This window comes from Poeciliopsis prolifica, unplaced genomic scaffold, assembly GCF_027474105.1.
Source record: "Poeciliopsis prolifica strain line A6 unplaced genomic scaffold, Auburn_PproV2 SCAFFOLD009, whole genome shotgun sequence".
NCBI classification, from domain to species: Eukaryota; Metazoa; Chordata; class Actinopteri; order Cyprinodontiformes; family Poeciliidae; genus Poeciliopsis; species Poeciliopsis prolifica.
The window spans coordinates 12,118,133-12,137,489 of record NW_026562384.1 but is presented as its reverse complement, the minus strand read 5'-3'; the positions used below and the strand labels follow the sequence as shown (position 1 = coordinate 12,137,489).

The 19,357-nt window shown below is 37.5% G+C and overlaps 1 protein-coding gene across 8 annotated transcripts; it reads right to left on the bottom strand.

Annotated features, from left to right (window-relative positions):
• Nucleotides 1-426: 426 nt before the first annotated feature.
• Nucleotides 427-19,084, bottom strand: stx3b (syntaxin 3b). Of its 8 annotated transcripts, XM_055034815.1 has the most exons (12): nt 18,687-19,084; nt 10,344-10,418; nt 10,150-10,249; nt 9,767-9,841; nt 9,574-9,644; nt 9,240-9,348; nt 9,086-9,159; nt 7,979-8,113; nt 6,019-6,129; nt 5,632-5,742; nt 1,109-1,200; nt 427-1,019 (listed from the first exon to the last, which is right to left on the bottom strand). In XM_055034815.1, exons 1-11 carry the CDS (start codon nt 18,714-18,716, stop codon nt 1,123-1,125), a joined length of 969 nt encoding a protein of 322 aa, XP_054890790.1. In that variant the 5' UTR covers nt 18,717-19,084; the 3' UTR covers nt 427-1,019; nt 1,109-1,122. The 8 variants fall into 8 exon arrangements, 7 of the variants coding, with proteins under 7 accessions (XP_054890790.1, XP_054890795.1, XP_054890793.1 ...); XM_055034820.1 differs by lacking the exon at nt 5,632-5,742; XM_055034818.1 differs by lacking the exon at nt 6,019-6,129.
• Nucleotides 19,085-19,357: the final 273 nt, after the last annotated feature.

Genomic DNA, 19,357 nt, shown 5'->3' with positions numbered 1-19,357 from the left:
AACACTTAAATTTATGAAGTTTAACATAAAAAGTTAAGACTGTCACTTATGAAATTCACACAGCAGCCCTGAATACTTTTATGCATTTACCCTTTCAAAACGTTTGCAGTTTTATTCTCTGAAAAGGGACATTTAACGTTTTTAAACAATTTTGACCCTTCCAGCTCATCCTCCAAATCCGGATGAGCAAAACGAACGCACCCCACTCCAGGTCGAGCAGATGGGCGGGGCTTCCGAGCAGCGGCGAGATGGGGGATGAAATTAGGTCAGAAAGCTCACCCGAGGCTAAACAGCAGAGCCTCAGCTAGACCAGATCTGCACAAATGATCAATGCTACGACATATATATGTATATTTTCTCCCTTCAGCATGTACGATCAGCTGATGCAAACGATTCACTGAAGGACTGAGGCATGAACGGTTCTTGGTTCACTGTAGATTTTCTTTTATTACATAACAGGCTTTATAGAGTTGACATAGCCAGCAAAGCCAGCGAGACCCGCTGTTACAGAACAGATACAAGCTTTTTCTTTTAAAAGCAGGACTCATACACACAAAAATTACATTTATAACACACAAATGCTAGAATAGTACAGATCTGCTTCAGACGTTTTAGAGTGTAGGCAGAGAAAATCCAAGATCTTGTAAAGTTTAGATGACATCCCCAGTCATTTCTTCAATGTTCACAATGGTTATTTCTGCAGAGAGCCACCAGGAGGCGCTGGACTAAAGCTGAACAGAGTGATGCGTGAAGATTAACAGTCACATGTTGAGCCATCTGTCAAAGAGGAGGCAGACTGCGAAAAATCCACACATTTATAACAAGTTTTCAAACACTTTATACAGCAAGAACAGAGATTCAAATGAGAGTCAGAGGGGAAGGGAGAAAGGGTAAGAAAGCAGTGGTTATTTTTTATTTGAGAGCGCCTTAAATTTAATCTACAAATTTAAATGACAGAAACTGGGTAAGAACCACAGGTAAAAAAAAAAAAAAAAGTTTTCTCCTGGAGATGTCTATTCCTAGGAAGAACACAAAGACAGAAAAAGAGTGGTTAAACAGTCAAAGCACCGTGCAAATGGTAAAAGATGATCACAGACTGATGCTTCACCTGTGCAAAATCTTTTATGAGAAGAAACTGTAGAGATAGGAGAACCCAACGATCCCAATGATGGCACAACACAATGTGATCATCATCTTTTTCTGGAGAGTTAAAATACACACAAGAAAGTTACAGAAGAAACAAAATACAAGTGTTTGCATATCTAGGGGAGTCGGTAAGAGGAAATGATGCAGCAAAGGGGAAGGAAGGGTCAGATTATGGTGTGTGTATCTGCATGCTATAGAAGACAGGCGATGCAACTTACCTTCACTTCCTCATATCAGTTCTTTGAAAACTACTTTAACGCAGAGGTCAAGAGAAAACACTTTCACACATCTACTCCACAACAGTCTTCAGAGCTATTCACATGCAGCTGCAGTGCCTTGCAGAAGTATTCACACCCTGTTAATTTGATCAATAAGCTTCAGTGCCATTTATTGGGATTTCATGTCGTGAATCAACACAGACAAATGCAAACTAGCATAGTTTATTTTTTACACAAAAAAAGTCTCTTAAACCCCTAAAAAACTGCAGCTAGTTCCCGTCTCGAATAAATCAACAGAGGTCACCTGAGTGTAATATGAAGGCCGGCAGCATTGTACAATCCATCTTTCAATAAATTAGAACAGCTCAAGTCCAAACCTTCAACAAAATAGCCACCTGTTTTAACTGAGAACGCTGAAACTTTAAGGGTGATATGAAACGTGGAAGAAAAGCCAAACTTTTGGACTACATGCAAAACTCTGTGTGGTGATTAAGATTGGTGGTACCAACGATTATCGGAAGCTGGTCAAAGTTCAGGTAAAGATGGAGGTCATAAAATATAAAGTCAGACGCTGCAGAAGATTTGAAACTGGAGAGGAGTTTCTCCTACCAGCAGGAAATCTACCCTAAACACGGAGCTACAGCTACGTGAGAAGTGGTTTTGATCAGAGCATATCTGGGTCAGACTGGCCTCGTCGAAGCCAAGACCTAAATCCAAATGAGGTTGATGTATTTTGTAAAGAATGAACAAAAATTACAGTCTCTAGATGTGCGAAGCTGGTAGAAACGTACATTAAAATACTTACTGGTTTGATTCTGGGGGGTTAAAAACAAATGCAAATCAAAGCTTCCAGGATTTTATTAATATTTTTTTTAAGTCATGTACCATTTTCCTCTGGTTTTACAAATATATTCTACTTTGACTCGAACTAAAATCCCAATATATGTCTGACTACTCATTGCATATTTTAGCTTGAGACTCAGAAACAGCAGCACAAACAGTCAAGACTTAAGAAAAAAACCCAAATCTTTAATTCTTTTGAAATATTTGACATAAGAAATGTGCAACAAGCTTAAATTTTCCCCGCTCTTCCTTCGGTTACCTGCATGGCCACAAAAATCACGCTGGACGCTGATTTCAAGTATTTCCTGAAAGTGTAAAGACACAGAATCTCGTGAAGAAAATACTTTGGCTCCTGTTGACTGACTGAAATGACATCTCGTCTTTATGTGCACACAACCACCTTCTTTACGTTAAGTGCTAAAGCCAATGTAATGTTTTGTAAACTGTCAGTCTGGAATATTATCTACAGAGAAAAATAATGGTGACCAATAAAAATTCAACTTAACTACCAGCTTCTGAAGTTCACCTCATTATACAATATTTAAAATTAAAGTCAAAGCTCCATAATGTTACTTTTTCATTTCAATTCAAGCATATATAAATAAAAATGATTATTGAAGCCTTTGTAAATTATATAATGGTGATATAATTGTATAAACATGAAGGAAAAATAGGTCTGGACATCATTCTAACAGGAAATTGAATGGATTCACTTCATAAACTGGCAGCAATTAAATCATAATTGTCCTTATGAACAATTCTGATGTAAAAACTTGTGAAATCAAAAAAATATTTACTAGTGTTAATTCTAGTCTGCAAACTCTTTGGTAGCACATGGACAGTTTCTATTACAGTCTATTTGCCAACATTATATTTAAGGCACCTTCTGAAGACAATGGATTACTTGTTAGTCTTTTCTTTCAAGTGTTGCTGAAATATGTCGTCCTTCATATTTGAAAAAGAAAATTTTCTTGCAAGACTGTCAACAGTACACAAATATGACTTCTTTTATTTACAATATAATGATGTAAACCTTAGCTTAATTCGATATTTTCAACAGTGAAAGTGCTGGAGCTCTCTAAAAACAACCATAACCTGGAGAAGCGAACATTCAGTAGCTTTTAAAGTAGTAATATGTGTCGAGGCTCATTCAGGCAAGAAGAGTGGATCTGCTGTGTTGTGTGTGTGTGTGTGTGTGTGTGTGTGTGTGTGTGTGTGTGTGTGTGTGTGTGTGTGTGTGTGTGTGTGTGTGTGTGTGTGTGTGTGTGTGTGTGTGTGTGTGTGCTCCTGCATGGTTTAAAGAACATCTTAGGACAAACATACACAGGGGTGCAACTTTGGCATCAAACGTTAAAAACAATGAAATGTTCGGTGATGGAGGAGTGATGAAACAGTCAGTTATTTTCCCAGTTCCCTTTTTGTTGCTTCCACAGAGGTGTAAGCAGGTACTGAGCTGCATTTCGGTTTTCATTTCCTCATCAGAGCGTCCGTAGATTGTCTGGAACTGAAGTAGTCACAAAAGATCATCTTCCCCTTTTTTTAATACCAGCAGCTCTGATCCATACACAGGAATTTGCTTCTTTTTTTTTTTTTTTTTTTTTGAGCAGATGAAACAAAATGGACAATCTGGGTGAAGAAAACACATGATGGTGATGGCAGGGATCCGGCGGTCCCGTCACAGTGTCTGAGTGAGGATGATAATGAGGATGACGACTACAACCACTGCACAGCACACACCGATGAAGATCATCTTCTACAGAAGGGGAGAGACAGAGACACAATGAGGGGAGAGTTAGAGACAGAGAGCAGGAGCATTTAAATCCCCTGCAGGTCAAACCAACTCACCACTAACACCAAGTCATTTAACAGGGAGCAGAAATGCTAACACACGCACACACACTCACACACACACACACACACGCACACACACACATCAAATAATCTCCCAGGACAGACAAAAACACACTCATTCAAGTCTAAAAGAAACCTCTTTTCCAAAGCAAGCCTTATTCCCAAATGTTACAGCACTACACTGAAGGTTTTCTCCAAAATTACTCACCAACATCTCTTCTTTTAGTCAAACAGCTCCTCATTTTTTCAGTCCTACTGACAACCCGATTATGAGAGCTAGCAATGCCAGTAAGATCACCACAACCACCACTATAATCACAGTTTTCTGTTGGGAATAACCAAGTACACACATTCTGGTCAGATCCAAGTCTCAGTTGGAAAATTATTTAAAAACAAAAAACAAAACAAAAAAGTAGACAATGTGCCACAAAGCTGGAAGCTGTGGAAAAACAAATCTGTACAGTTATGTTCACCTACACGAATGCTTGTGCAGGTAAAAGCAAACAGTAACTTCAGCATCAACAGACGAGCATTTTAGCCATGTTCAAAAACATCAGCAAGGTTAAAGATGAATGAAAAGCGGGAAAAGCCGAAGCGAGAAAACAAGCAGTGTGTGTGAGTGACGGTGTGTGTGTTTCAGTGGGTGGGAGGAGGATCATCTTGGTTCTGGTTTCAAGTCACAGCAGTGGTTTTAATCACAGGGCTCCACACGACACAGAGTTTAGAAATGAGTCACAGAGGGTTGAGGGTCGTCACAAATTCTGAAATGAGTGTGGCTTCCCAAAAGCATCGAGGTGTTCATTTAGTCAACATGTATTTGCTCTTCTCTGGGAATCCTATCAAATTTAGCTGGTGTTTAAAAAGTGAGATTTAAAAGTTAAAATACATTTATTTTTTAAGATGTTCGATAATAAAGCAACTTCTGCTGCTTTATTATCGAACAGAAATGGCAAACCTTAGCTGACAATTTGGAAAATAGTTTATTTGTGGAAATTGATGTACAATTTTAGTAACTTAAAAACTGTTCAATTTAAAAAGAAATAAAGGTTCAACATAACACCAGTAAAACTAAACTACATCAAATCACTTTCTTCAGAGCTTCCAGGTTTAGCTGTACTGCTCATTAACATCGACAGAAATAAACAGCATGCTAATCTAATGCAGTTTTATTATAAGAAAAAACTGACGTAAATAAACTAGATTAAAATAGTTTTATGCTCCAACAGCTGCAGCTTGATTTCAGTAAGAAGTTTAGAAAGGTTTATGTTTAACATGCAACGTGTGCACTTTTAATTTAATCTCTAGTTTTTTACATAAACATAAAATACATCTTAAAGACTTCAAATATCTTCTTGCTGACAGTAAAGTTTGCTAGATATTAGGACAAGAAACCGGTTACCATGACATGTTGACGCAGATTTGAAACGTACTGTTTTTCTTTGATGCTCGTGGACATCGAATGGCTTTATTTGATTTTTTTTTTTTAGAAAGTTGACTCCTCTCGTAAATAAGCTCAAATGTTTCGGGTGCTTTTAGGAAGCCAGAGTTGCAGTTCTTGCCCACAGCCACTCACACGGCGAGCCTCTTGCTGAAACTTGGCAGCTTTCTTAGTATCTGCAACAGCTCTCTCCACAAAGCCCACCGACTGGTCCATGTTGCTCTCAATCCTGTCAATCATCCCGCCCTGACAGGCACGCAGCCGGAGGCAGCAGCAGAAGGAAACAAGTGACAGCAGAGAGGAGGAAACATGCAGCGAGCTTACACATTATCCTAACGGTTGTGTGTGAGTGGTAATGGCAGTGTGAGGCAAACAGAAGAGCGATATGCAGGGCATGCAAAGTGGATAAAATGTGTTAAACTGGGAAAAAGTGCTAGAGTGACTGAAATAAAAAAAAAAAAAAAAAAAAAAGCAGCAACAGGAAAAGGTCATGCTAGTGCGATAGATTGCAAAACACTTTACCTTGCGGGCCTTGGTCTGGTACCTTCCAGCTCTTCCGATCTCATCCTTCGCCTTAATAATGTAATTCTCCGACTGGGATACATTCTGCTCTATGTTGTCAACTATTTCCCCCTGAGAAAAACAAAACAAAAGACAACACATGAACATATATTTTGATATCTATCAAGCAAACATGTGGTCACAAGTTTTGGCATTGACACTTCTGTGTTTTGCAAACTGTGCAGCTTCAGTTTTTTTTTTTTTTTGTGATGAAAGATCAAAAATGTTTTTAGAGTTCTGCAAAGCAAGATTATGCAGGATACGCTCAGGTAAAGATGTGAAAGACTACAGCTGGAATCACCAGCAATCTAATCTCAAACCTAAAATATCTCCTCTTGAAGAGCGACCTAAAAACTTGTTGTCACCAATGAAGAGCTTGCTCAAAACTGGCAGCAGGTGTGTGTGCATGCATAAGCACAGAGAGAGGCAAAGCGGTGTTAAACACGGCTACTGTGAAGAGAACAGCAAAGAAACCCAGCAAAGAATTTAGTTCTTTTTTTGAAAATGACTGCTTATAACTTGAAAGGTATAATTAATGCATTGGACGCATCTTGACTGATGTAAATTGAAATCAGGCGACTCTTTCTCTTTCCCCAATTCAATTTGCAGCAAATAATGAGCTTGCTGAAGTAAAATCAGTCCTAATTGTACTGTTTCACACTAAAATTACTTTCACCGTTTTTTAAAAAAGAGATAATTTTGCCAATCTAAAAAAAGTTAATAGTTTTTACTTCTGATTTTTGATTTAAACATTTTCTAAACATATAATGTCATTGAGACAAGGTAAATTCAGTTCTTTTAGTTAGATGAAAAAAAGAACTGAATGTAATGAAGAATGTAATCTGATTATTCGATACTTTGTTTAGAAGAGTTAAAATGTCAATAAAATACAGGCAAAATAAATTATTACAGGTTAGGTTAAGGTTATTGTAATTATTACAGTCACTTTTCATGCATTATGCTCTCTGCTACTTTTAGAAAAAATATGCATTTATAACTTTGTAAAGCATGTTTACACACCATTTTCATAAGCTACAGTCCTTCTGATACGACTGCCAATCTGTACAGACTAAAAAAAATAGAGAAGTAATACTGAGGTGTTTGGATCTGAATGTGGTAGTGATGGCATCTAAAGAGTCTTTCATTTTCCCTGTTACCACATGCATGCGCAGTATGAGACATTGCTGGCAAATGAATGATGTTACGCAATCCACCGTCCTCCGTCGCTACATGTTGGCTCAGGAGGGACGGTTTGCTGCAAAGTGTGTGACTCAATGCAATTCACCGGTTTCCTTCAACAGCTTTTTTAATAAAACACATGAAGTGTACTTGAAATTTAATTGAAATTGAAGTAATTTAAAATATTTATCAGGGATTTTAACTTCATATCCCTTTAGAAACAAGTGGTAACGTCGGTGATTTATTTATTCGAGAGCAAAATCTTTTCAAATTCCAAACGTGGACATAAATAACAGAAAAAAAAAGGCAACACAAAGAGTGCAATGCAAGGACTCTTACCTCAAACAACCATTTCCCTCAGAAAGCATGGCGGTGTAAGCAGCACAAAACAGTTGGTCATACTCTGGTAGTTTAATTATAGCATTAGCTAAATCTCTTAAAACCCAGTTTGTGATGAATTAGGAGTGAATGATGCTTGGTTCATATCTTACTAAATTTATTAAGGTTCCATGAAGGGAATGAGATGAAGGTGGTGGTGGCAGAGGACAGGTGTAAGAAAAGCACGGAGCTGGAAAAAAGACAGACAGACAGACAGATGTGGAACGACAGTCATAGTACAGCAGAGGAAGAAAGAGGAAGACAGAATCATGACTGATCGCTGTAACACAGTAAAGATGAGCTGAAAGAATGAATGGATGGATTTGAATGAAGCAACAAGAAGGTGATGTCCAGACGAGTGTACCTGGCTCTCCACAAGCATGGCGATGTCTACAAACATGTCATGCAGCTCTTTGATGCTACTTTCCAGACGGACAATATCTTTATGCCTGCATTCAATCTCACTCAGAGCTTGTTTTGAGATCCCAGAGTCCACAATCTGTAAAGACGAGCAGTTCACTGTGACCGTGCAGGCTCAAAACAGACAGCAAATAAATGTCAACATTTACTCATCAAGTATGAATCCAAGGTTTTTTTTGTTTTTTTTTTCTTGAATGTTAATATCAAAAGAAATTTCCAAATGTCTTAAATTGAGAAGCACAATGGTTCTTGTGTTGCTTTTTAATAAATCAAATGTCCTGAAAATGTCCTGTAATTTTCCAATTATTGCTTTTATTGCAACTGTTTGATAGTTTCATATGAGTTACTGAGAACCTCAGGTGTGCATTTACATGATAGTAATAAGATATAGTAATAATAACTTATGCAAAGACTGGTTTGGTCCAGTCTTTGCACATTAGGGAATCCTAAGCTGAACTCTGTGTCCTTGAACAAGAAATTCCTCCTTAATTGTGCTGAAAACAAGCTCCTCTTGATCAAAAAGCTTGAACAGAAGCTGAAGTGCAACATGTTCTCATTTTATCAGTGACACATTGCAATCGAAGCTACATGATTCAGAGCTCCCAGTCACTGTTTTCTTTTTCTAGAAGCCTCCCTACAGCTGTTTTATCTGTTCGCTGAGACGTCACGAACAAGCCTCACTCCTTTTCTTGAATCTTTATGTTTTGGTTATTAAATGCATAAAATTATCATCCAGCTGTGCATCAACTGGCACCACTAAGACATTTTGTTTTAATGCTAGTAGATATCACTGAGAAAAACATTGAGAACAGTTTATATATTTATTATGAACACTTAAATGTTTTGAGTAGATATTATATTCTAGAACCTGAAGAAAGACAAAGTTCCTTTCATCCAAACTTCAGAAATCTAAAAATTAGCAAATAAAGGGCTTTTATTTTATTTTTTTTTTAACAGAAAAACCAATTTTATTTGCATTTTAATCACATGACTGTAGAAAGCTGTTAAAACAGTGGACATAATTGCTCGTTTACACACAAGACACACTCACCCCAGCAGTGAAAACGGCAGCATTTCCACTTTCCAACATCTCCTCCAGTTCGTCATCTGTCTTCGCTTGTCCAGCTGGACAGAGCAAAGTGAAACACACAGATTATTATGGGATTATTCTATACTTTGTTTCTGCGCTTGTAGGTGTAACTTACTTATCTCAAGCTGTCTCTGAATACGTCCTTTACTCCTCTCCCTAAAGTCCACCTGAGCTTCATTATACTTTGTCATCACCTCAACAAACTTCCTGGACAGCACTGCATGCTGGGAGGACAGAATGGTTGCAAATTATGATCACAAATCTTTCTCAGCATCCTGGAAACAGCTGTACAATGTTTACTTTTCAGGGGGTGGGAGTCTAACTTTATATGCTGAAATATCTGACTACATTAAACCCTATGAAACAATTAAATTTGAATTAAAAATCCCTTTATAAAAGTTTTAAAACTATCTGAAATCTGAAAATTCTTCATCCTGCGCACAATTTACCTGTGATTTACGTATCCGCATATCCGCCGACACCCTCTCCTGCTGCTCCGACTCCAGATTTCTCTCGATGGCTGGAAAACAGAGCAACGTTCAAATTAACATCATAAACACATCATCCAACATTTACATCAAATTCAGGAAAAGTTTGACTCATTCTGACAAGAGGAAGTGTGATTGTCACTGCCAGACTTACTCTTGAGTTTGTTTCTTGCATTGTTGGCCATCTTCTTTATGTCATTGGTGATTGATTCCAAGTCATCCTGCGTTTCTGAGAAGAGGAAAAAATGTGTCTTAAACCAGGAATGTTCAGATAGAAATAAAGTTTTTTTTTTAAAAGATGAGGTATGCAGAGAAAATGAGAATGCTTCATATTCTGTCACACTCGGTGTGCGTTTTTCTGCTCAGAATGGAATACAGTTTAAAATAAAAAGAGCAAATAAATAAAAAAATGTAAATAATAAAAAAAAAAACTACAGTAACCTTATTTTTGTGATCCAGGTTCAACTGGGTATGTTTTCATAAAAGAAAAACTAGGCAAAAAAATATAGTAAATCAGTTAAAGGTGAGATGTCTCACTCTGATCCGACGTGGGAGCCGACAGGATGACCGAGTAAAGCTTTTTGACTTCAACCACGTTCTCGTCAATTTTATCAATACTGTTCCTGATGTCTTCAATCTGCAAACAGACAGACAGGTCACAATTGACAAAAGAAAATACGTACGATATGTTGGGTCTCGGCACGACAACAATCGTGAGCATAAAACCTGACCTGAGAGAAGAACTCGTCCATGAAGGCTGCGTTGTCCACAGCGATCTCCACCTCCTCATCATCTTGATCACAAGTCTGACATTTGAAAGCAAGTAAGGTAATTAGTTCCCAATAATGTGAGAAAGTCATCAGGAACTGCAAAATTGTTGAGCCTTTTAGCCTAAAAACAACAAAAATGTCTTTCCAATTTAAGCATTTTAAATTGGAAAAAAACTAAGTCAATAAACAGTTTAAAACTATAAATCTGAAACTGAAACGGGGTTTGAAACAAGAAAAGAAAAAAGGTCAAAACATTTTACAGGATTTGAGGTTTTTTTTTTTTATTTTTTTCCCAATATTGTGCCTTTTTTCAGTTTCAAAAATTGTTTTCCAGTTTCAAATCTTTTATTTAAGTCAGTTTTAGGCTCTAAAAAATTCCAACAATGCGTGGCTGGGAGAGTCTTTGCTGAAGAGGACTCTTTAATCCCATCCATGGGACAAATCTAGTCTGCTTGAATACTCTACCTTTTTCGCCACCAGTTAAACCACATGTACATGATCAGGTTGAAGATGAAAAGTTCTAACCAACATGGTTGATCAACTTCCTCTGAACTGCTGTTTAGAAGTCAAATTAACCTCCATGTGTGACACCTACTGCAAAGTAAACCAGATATTTACATACATCATATAAAAATAAGCTTTCCTCCACCACTGTTTGGTAGTAATTCAGTTCAAACTTCCCTGTTTTAGGCCAGTTAGGATGAGCTGAATAATAACTATGTCCTGAATACTAAAATAATAAATTTTTTAACTTGTGATTATTATTTTCCTCAAAGTTTTTTTTTTACAATCCAGATGCCAGAATGTGTTAATGATGTGGTCAAACAAAAATCCCACTATGGAAATGTCCAGCGATCACACCATTCAGGAACGAGCTGGATGTGTCTCAGACTAACCCAGAGGTTGACGTGTTTCGGTGTGAGCTTTGCATATCTCCGCAAACACAAAAGTGTGTCATGAGAAAATGTGAAATGAATTCTGTGAAACTCAGGGAGAGGAAACCCAAAAAATGGGAGACCCGAGTCAGTTTAAAAGCCAGTTCTATCAAATACAAATGAAATTTATAGTATGTAAACACCTGACTTCAGATGCATAAAAGTAGCTTGCAAAAGTTGAGAGTTAATATCAGACACTACTGGAAAAGGTAATTTGTCATTTTCTAAGCTGTAAAAAAATATATTTGGTTCAAGTATGTGTCAGTTCCAGTGTTTTTAATACATGGTTTCCCTTTTGCTGTGAGGGACTTTTTGCTTGATTATACATACTTTACTGGTTATATATTGATTTGTTCTGTTTGAGTGCGTCTGTTTGTGTGTAGGATAGGAGGTGTGATATAATGACAAAGTTCCTAAAGTTAATGTTCTGATGTCTACCAAGAAAATATTAATAAAATTACATTTAAAAAAACCCCAACTGTATTTCACTTAAACATTTGCCATATGGGCATTTACAAGTTCAAGTAGATTTCTTGAAGTCAGTTAAATACATTTTCAATATGACAAATTTGAGCCAATATTTTACTCAGAGACACTCCATGCCATTATTCAGATGTTGTGGAAAATCTGGAGCACAAAGGAAGGTTTTAGTCCTTCAACTCCCACCTAAAGACCACAGTATACTAATAAAACCGCTTCATTGTTTGGTAGCATGACACATCAAGCTGGGATACTCCTCATCCAAACCAGACCACACCCTATATATTTATTAGACAGCTTTACTTCCAAGAAATTAAATAACAAATAACGTCACTGGGATAAGTTGGCAAACACAGTCAGGTGCAACTGGATGTTTACACTTGCCTCCAGCTGGCATTAAAAACCAAAATGAAAGAGTAAACACGTCAGGTTCGCCTTCTGACAGCGTCAAGCTAAGGGATAAAAAATTGTACCAGTTCATTTGTTTCTTCCTTTATAATCTCTTCCAACTTTTCCAATCAAACAACATTTTTATGACACCCACGCGAAGCATTTGGTTGGTGATCTTTATGCGAGTCAGGTCGTGTGAGTAATGTGTAACCAAGTCCGAACTCTTCAGGTGTGACAGTCAGGTGTGTGTAGCCGGGTCAAAGTCAAAGTATGGAAAAAGTCAGGCGTCACAGCTGTTGGTTTCCCTGCAATCATATCATCCAACTCCGTCATGATCCAAATAAACAGTGTGAACACATGCCATTTGAAATGTTTACATTTTTCCAAGTTAATGCCACAAGCCTGAATTAATTGAATTTCACAACAGACCAATACATGACATGATTTACAAAATTTTCTATAAAAAGAGAAAAGCTGAAGTATTTGCATGCATTCATCTTTAAATTTTTCCAATAGCCATATATAAGATCTAGTGCCACAATGAACAATCATGTTCCTCAAAATCTGACTTAAGAAAGGATGGCAAAAAAACACCCATAAGGATTCTCATGTAACTGTGCTAACTATCAATTCTCGCTACACTTTTCAGATTTGATCAGTAAAAACTTCTTCCACTTTACAATCATACACTATTTCATGTTGGCATATGAAATAAAGTGCCCACAAAATACAGTGAAACTAAAAATGGAGTATGAAAACCTTTGCAAGGGAGCAAATAGCAAAGATAAGCTCTGAACAAAAGTTGTGACGTTTAACTTACAGAATAACATTAACCTGTAATTTAAGTGTTTATACTAACATCTCCCCCTAATTTGATTGTTACTTGGACTATTTTTTTAACTGAAGCACAGCTTTTTTCTTCCACCAGTTCAAAAACCTGTCCTCTTTTTTTTCCAGCACTTCATCCAAGTTCGACTTTAACTTACACACGCCTTCAAAATTTGAATTGCAAATGTTTTCCTGGACTATTTGTTTCACTCTGTCACGACTAACAATTGTGAAGAGAATTCCCTGAATATGTATCCACATAGTTCTTATGTGACTCAGTCATGTGATTTTTCATCAAAAGCAAAGTTTGGCCTCACACATTACAACCTCTCTGACACACAGCGCTTCTGCAGCGATGAGACGATAACAAGAGCTCACTTCCTTCCACCGGCCTGTTCAGCAGAAACAGGAGGAAAGGAGGTTGATCTGTGCAACACGCCCCCCCCCCACACACACACACACACACACACAGCTGGACGCTTTCTGTGCAGGATCACCTCAGAAACCAGCAGGAACAATCAGAGGAAGAGGGGTTATCCAGGTCAAACAGAGAGTTTTTGACGCAGTCACAGGCTCACATAATATATTCGTTTCTGCAGTCAGAAAAGACACTGAAACACTTTGAACACTCAGAAACTAAGAACACATCAGATAATGTCACATGACGGTTTCTGTTCTGAACATTTTGAAGTGCTTGAAACATTTGTCTTTTAGAAAAGATGAACATAAAAACTACACTGACAGAAGACCTGTGAGCTGAAATACAGATACAGCGAGTCACACTGGAGCAAATGAGATTTTGATCTAAACCAAGAAACTGTAATCTCCTACTGAACATTGCATCATCATGAGAGTGAAGTGAACATGAAGCTTAAAAAAAGGCACAAAACACAAATGAACGTGGAAGTGGGAAGACTGGTTTGTTCCTTTAATGCAAAACATCACTACACTCACAAAGTGTCCATATGTCATGTTGCATAAATCCCTCCCAACACCAAGGCGATGCCTGAAAAGGTTTGCTTACAGGTTTTACATTTAAGCAAACACAGCGAACCTTGGCCTCAGAAACCAGTGGTGCTACCTGTCCATCACAGCAGTTTTACAGTAAAAGTGACGGAGGGCTAGCTGCTTCATTATTTCTAAAAGAAAACAAAAATAAGTCAAATGAATCCAACAGTATAGGAATCACAACATCATATATATTTATCCATTAAATAGAAAATGTGCAAAGCAACAGCTTTTTATCTGAGCGAAACGAGAATTTTGTTGGATTCCGATCTCTAATCAATTGATCAGTTTGTCTCTAATTCTGAAGTCGACCCAAAAGGTCCAAGCAGTCAGAGTCAATTTGTTCTTAACTACTGTTTTATTTATTGTACTTTTACTAGAACTGCACAATCAAATCACAGCAGCCACCAAGATATCAACGTGTGCAATACTGTAATCGCAAAAGACTGTTTGGCTTTGGCAGGAAATTATTTATAAAGTTCCACACATATGCCAGTTTTGCAGGCCAATAATGCTTTTAACCAGTTGTGCAGACATTTTTGATTGGAAAGGTCTATTTTTGGTGACTGACATGCTAAAGCTAATAAAGAGTCTAGGAAGTATTGTGGTAAAGGAAGGCCTGAGTCAGGACTATAAAAGGCATCCAGCCATAATAATACAATTGATAGTTACAGCTCAGTGGAAATTTATTTGTTCCTCAATCTTATATGCACTTTCATTGGTGCAATAAACTAAAACCTGTCTTCTGTTGAACTTGCAGTGTTTCCTCAGGTTGATGCATTAAAAGCTCTGTGATTCTGTAAAAACAGTGAAGCACAGCAGAACAGAAGGCCGTCAGTGAATCATTTACATTTAATTCAGGGCTAAAGTTCTTCTTTAAAACGATTCTCACTAATGACTCGGTTATTAACACTTTGCTGCGCTGCACGTCTCAGATGTGGGAATAACGTCACATTTCAGTTTAGCGCTTTCTGGCTGCAGTGAGACTTACTTAATTGTTGATTCAACTAGTTCCAGCAATACAAGCCAATAGCAGTAATGCATTTCTAAAGTATTTCATCAATTTGTTTGTTGATGAAATACTTGAGAAGTGCATTGCTCCTCATCTCAGTCTGTTCAATCAAACTCAAAAACTGCATTTTAGCTTAAAAAGGTAAATATCTGACTAACCTGAATGCATACAAACACCTTCAAGTTACTCAGGTGAAAAAAAGTGCAGGCTGCTCTTAACAGACTAATTTATAAAGGTTTTGCCATTGTCACAATCACACCTTTTTATGTAGAACTCATTGGGCTCATGTGCTGCAGAAGATCAGAAATGAACTCATACTCTCTGTTTAAACACAACAGAGGCTCACTACATCTAAAAACTTAAGATCACTGCAGTTTTAAAGAAGGCAACATGTTTGGAACCAGTTTGTAGTTCTGAAAAATGACCAGCAACGTAATCAGAGGGTTTTTATTATGTTGAATGGTTGGTATGCAGCAAGCATGAAATTTTAGTTGTGTGCAAGCAGAGCTGAAAATTGAAGGGGATCTGGACTGCTGGGTGATTTATCTGAAAATATTATCGTCTCAGGGACTAAACCAAGTTACATCTTCAACCAAAACAAAACTTTTACAAAACTTTCATTTCAAATTTCGGTAGAATTGGCGTCATGTTTGTACATTTCATTCCAATAATTTGTAGTTTTGTGCATCACCCTCGTCGTTCATAGTAGATTAGGATTAAACAGGATGTTTTTCACTTAGTTCTGTTTTTGCTTTATTAGATTGTGCCACAATATTAGTTTATGGCTGATATATCTACTGCAAGGCCGATACCTTCACTTCTTCATTGGACTATGACATAAAACAAGCTATCGGTTAGACAACGGCTAGCAATCTGACAAGAGAACATAAAGAATCTGTAACAGAGGAAGCAATGTCAGTGCTACTACAATCCATCCATTCATTAGGATTCAAGAGGGGAACCAAGACCAGCAGCCTGTTGTGTTAGTTAGAGTGTTGAATTAATGTAAAAATTTTTAGCTTTGACAGAAAACTAAATAACAGAAAGCTGTTTTCCATATCCACCCTTTGTTATGGCACACAAAGGGAAACATCCAATTCAATTATTTGAGTTTAAAATCTCCCAAGAAGCCAGGATAAGTCCAACTAAGCACCATAAAAGCTGCCATAATTCAAAGCAATTTATGTCCCACGGTTTCTTCTGGTCCCAAAAGTCTTCAAGTTTACTGAAAGTCAGGCGACTGTTAGCAGTAGCTTGGGCAAACATTTACAGTAACATAAGGCTTCGGAATGACACATATGCAGTCTTGATTACGGCCAGCAAGTTAAACACGAGGAAGGAAACTCGAGGAAGAAAAACCAAGGTGGAGCTGAGTCCGGATTAGAGGAAAAGATAAAAGGAAAGGTGGTAAATATGAGAACAACGTCGAGTCTGAGAAGGTTATGAAGCTTCGCTGAAGCATGAAACACACATTCTGCCAACTTCCCAACACATGAATGGCCTACTTAGGCTACTATCTGTACTTCCTTTCACTACTATGAGGACAGCTGTGTCAGAGGCATGCACTCCCAAGCGCAGCAGTTTTTAAAACGGCGCAAATATTTAGCTAAATGTTTTAAGAAGCCATAGCAACACACCTCACCTTGGGTTACAACAACAGGATCAAGGCCTCGGCTCTACGAGCACCAAGAGCGAGAAAAAGACTCAACATTGTTTACATCGTTCACCGCCAGACACAGAATAACTTCTTCTCTTCTAAAGGCAGATAACAGACTTTTAGGGTATCTTGTAAAAATATCTAAACTTAGCCATTCATTTCCAAGAATGTGTTTTCAAAGGTTAAATTTTTTCTACCATGAAGGCAGTTTTACTGCTGATTCGTTGCATGGCAGCAGGTGGCTTCGCATGGATTGGTAGAAGATCCTCACAGGATAATAAACTTGCGTAAAAACACCAGAGGTTTGTGGTTTTTACAAGCTTAAAACAAATGCAAAATATCGAACTGCTGTTTTATCAAAGACAAAGTAACATTTATTCCTACGGCTGCTAGAAATGTAACTCAGATTACTGGAGTTTTAATTATGTCACAGTTAACGTTGGAGAAAAAATGTAAAAGAAATACACATTGTTGTCATTCTGCTACTTATCATTACCGCAAAATACTGATTTGGTGCATTTGTTCCAGCAGTAAGACTAAAGTTGAATTTTTAAAGCAGATTTTCAGCATTTATTTTGCAAGCTGTATCTTCAACATCGATGTTAACCTCATGACGGAGCTGTGGAGTTTGCCCACCAATGTGGTCTGTGTTTGTATTGGTCAAAATTTGTTCTTCACAATTGAATTAGTCAAATCTTGTGATTGAAAAGAGAAAGAATGTGTGCCTTCTTTCAGCCAGCTGACCATCCATGTGCAGAAACAGGCAGGAGAGGGGTAGCATTGGCTTCTGCCACCTGAGAAGAACATTTTGGTGACCAAAGTTTGGTCACTCCAGCTATATGTCTGGTATCTTATGAAAAGGACTTCAAACAACTCTTTAATACATTTGACCTCCTACAAATCCAGTTTTTAGCATGTCTATCTAAAAAACTGATTGATTGGTTTTTAAAATAAATCTAAAGAACGTCAATATTTTCAAACATCTGAAGTGAAACTTCAAAACTCTGAATCTCTAAATAGTTGATAACACCTAAAAGATGAGTATAATCTCATATATAAGAGTACGATTGTCAATTACACACTGATTTAGGACAGAAATACTTAGTAAAACCAGATCTTAAGATTATTGAAAATTGTGATGTCATTAACCGACAGTTTCAACATAACTCCCTTATCATCCTCAAGATGTACCCAGAAGGATTCCTTTGCATTAGCATCTATGCCACTAACATCTATATCAGGAGTAGGAATAAAGTGAATAAATAAGTGAAAGACAGTGAGCATAGTATGCATGGTCCCGATAGCAGTCACTGTCACACTGAAACTGAATAAAATCATGTTAAAGTGTTAAGTATTATTGAATAGGTAGGGTTTCCCCTTAGCCAGCTCCAATTTTCTAAATTTTTAAAGATAATTCCCATAGCCCCGTTCATTAAACCTGTCAAAACCAAGAACTCACAACATGTCTGCTCTTTAAATGTCTTAACCAACCTTAGAGTACGTTTTGAGTAAATCAAATAAAGTTTACATACTTGTTCTGAGGCATAAAGGGGATTCAAACATGTAAGCGATAAGAACAAATCTGAATCTAAGGAATCGGTATTGGCATCAAAAATAGTCTGATCAGTGCAATAACTGAAAAGACACACTTTGACGTTTTACCATTGAGATCAAAATAAATTAAAACATCACAATTGATCACCAACTAATCTTTTCAAGTCGAACACATTTGACACAATGACTTAAATGATGCTGATCCTTTACCCAACACCAGGATATTAAATTCACACATAAGCTTCAGTTTTACTGCCATCTATCATCAGTTGTCATCTCATGGCCGGATATGTCAAGAAAATGTGTTTCCTTTCACTCAAATAGTTTGTCAATTCAGTGTCTTCTAACGATTTAAACATTCTCCCAATTAAAATGTGGTTTTTAAGTGTATACACGATGACAGAGGTGGACAAAAAACACATTTCCTGGACATTACTCACCGCTTTCAGCTGTTCCAATCGGTCTTTCATTATTAGTTGTGTAATATAACAGTTCCAGTACAAAAAGACAACACCAGTGTTGCACCAAACTGGTTGGAAAACTATTCCCAGCGCCTGGATTCCTCAGCCAGCTGCAGAGCTAGCTGTGCAGCAGAAACCCAACAACCTGTGAAAGGAAATTTAAAACTCCCCCAAAACTCCTGCAAAGTCTCGGAGGAGTGGAGTTTTTTTTTTTTTTTCCCTGAAAATTGGAGTCTTCCCGTCGCTTTTCCATACAATATGGCTGCTGGGTTTAAAGGCTGGGGTTTTTCTTGCTAAATCTCTTCTTCCAGGGGATTAAAACAACAGTTGTGTGGAGCCGTATAATCTGCCTCTGCGCTGCCCACCACTAATCATTCTGAAACGCACTTTTCTAGCTCACGCATGCGCAAACAAAGTCCTTCTTCACTTGAACAAAGCCACGCCCTGAGCCACCTGCACTGCTGATGCGTTTCGGTGCTGTGGGAATAATAGCGTTGAACGACTCCTTCTTGGGAAACAGTAAGTGTTTGACACTGTTTGTGAACATCAGAGGATATGGAAAAAGCATCAGATTAAGAATATCATACATCTAAATAAAATTACAGCATTTAAAAGCCATGTTGTGATTTTACTAATCTTAGAGTATCTTA

What these genes read in the sequence shown, in the direction of transcription:
- stx3b (XM_055034814.1), bottom strand. Translation starts at nt 18,716, where the DNA reads ATGAAAGACCGATTGGAACAGCTGAAAGCG. An exon ending in TGGACGAGTTCTTCTCTCAG is followed by an intron (nt 10,250 to 10,343) that starts GTCAGGTTTTAT and finishes GTCTGTTTGCAG; the next exon opens with ATTGAAGACATCAGGAACAG. An exon ending in TGCAAGAAACAAACTCAAGA is followed by an intron (nt 9,645 to 9,766) that starts GTAAGTCTGGCA and finishes TCTGTTTTCCAG; the next exon opens with CCATCGAGAGAAATCTGGAG.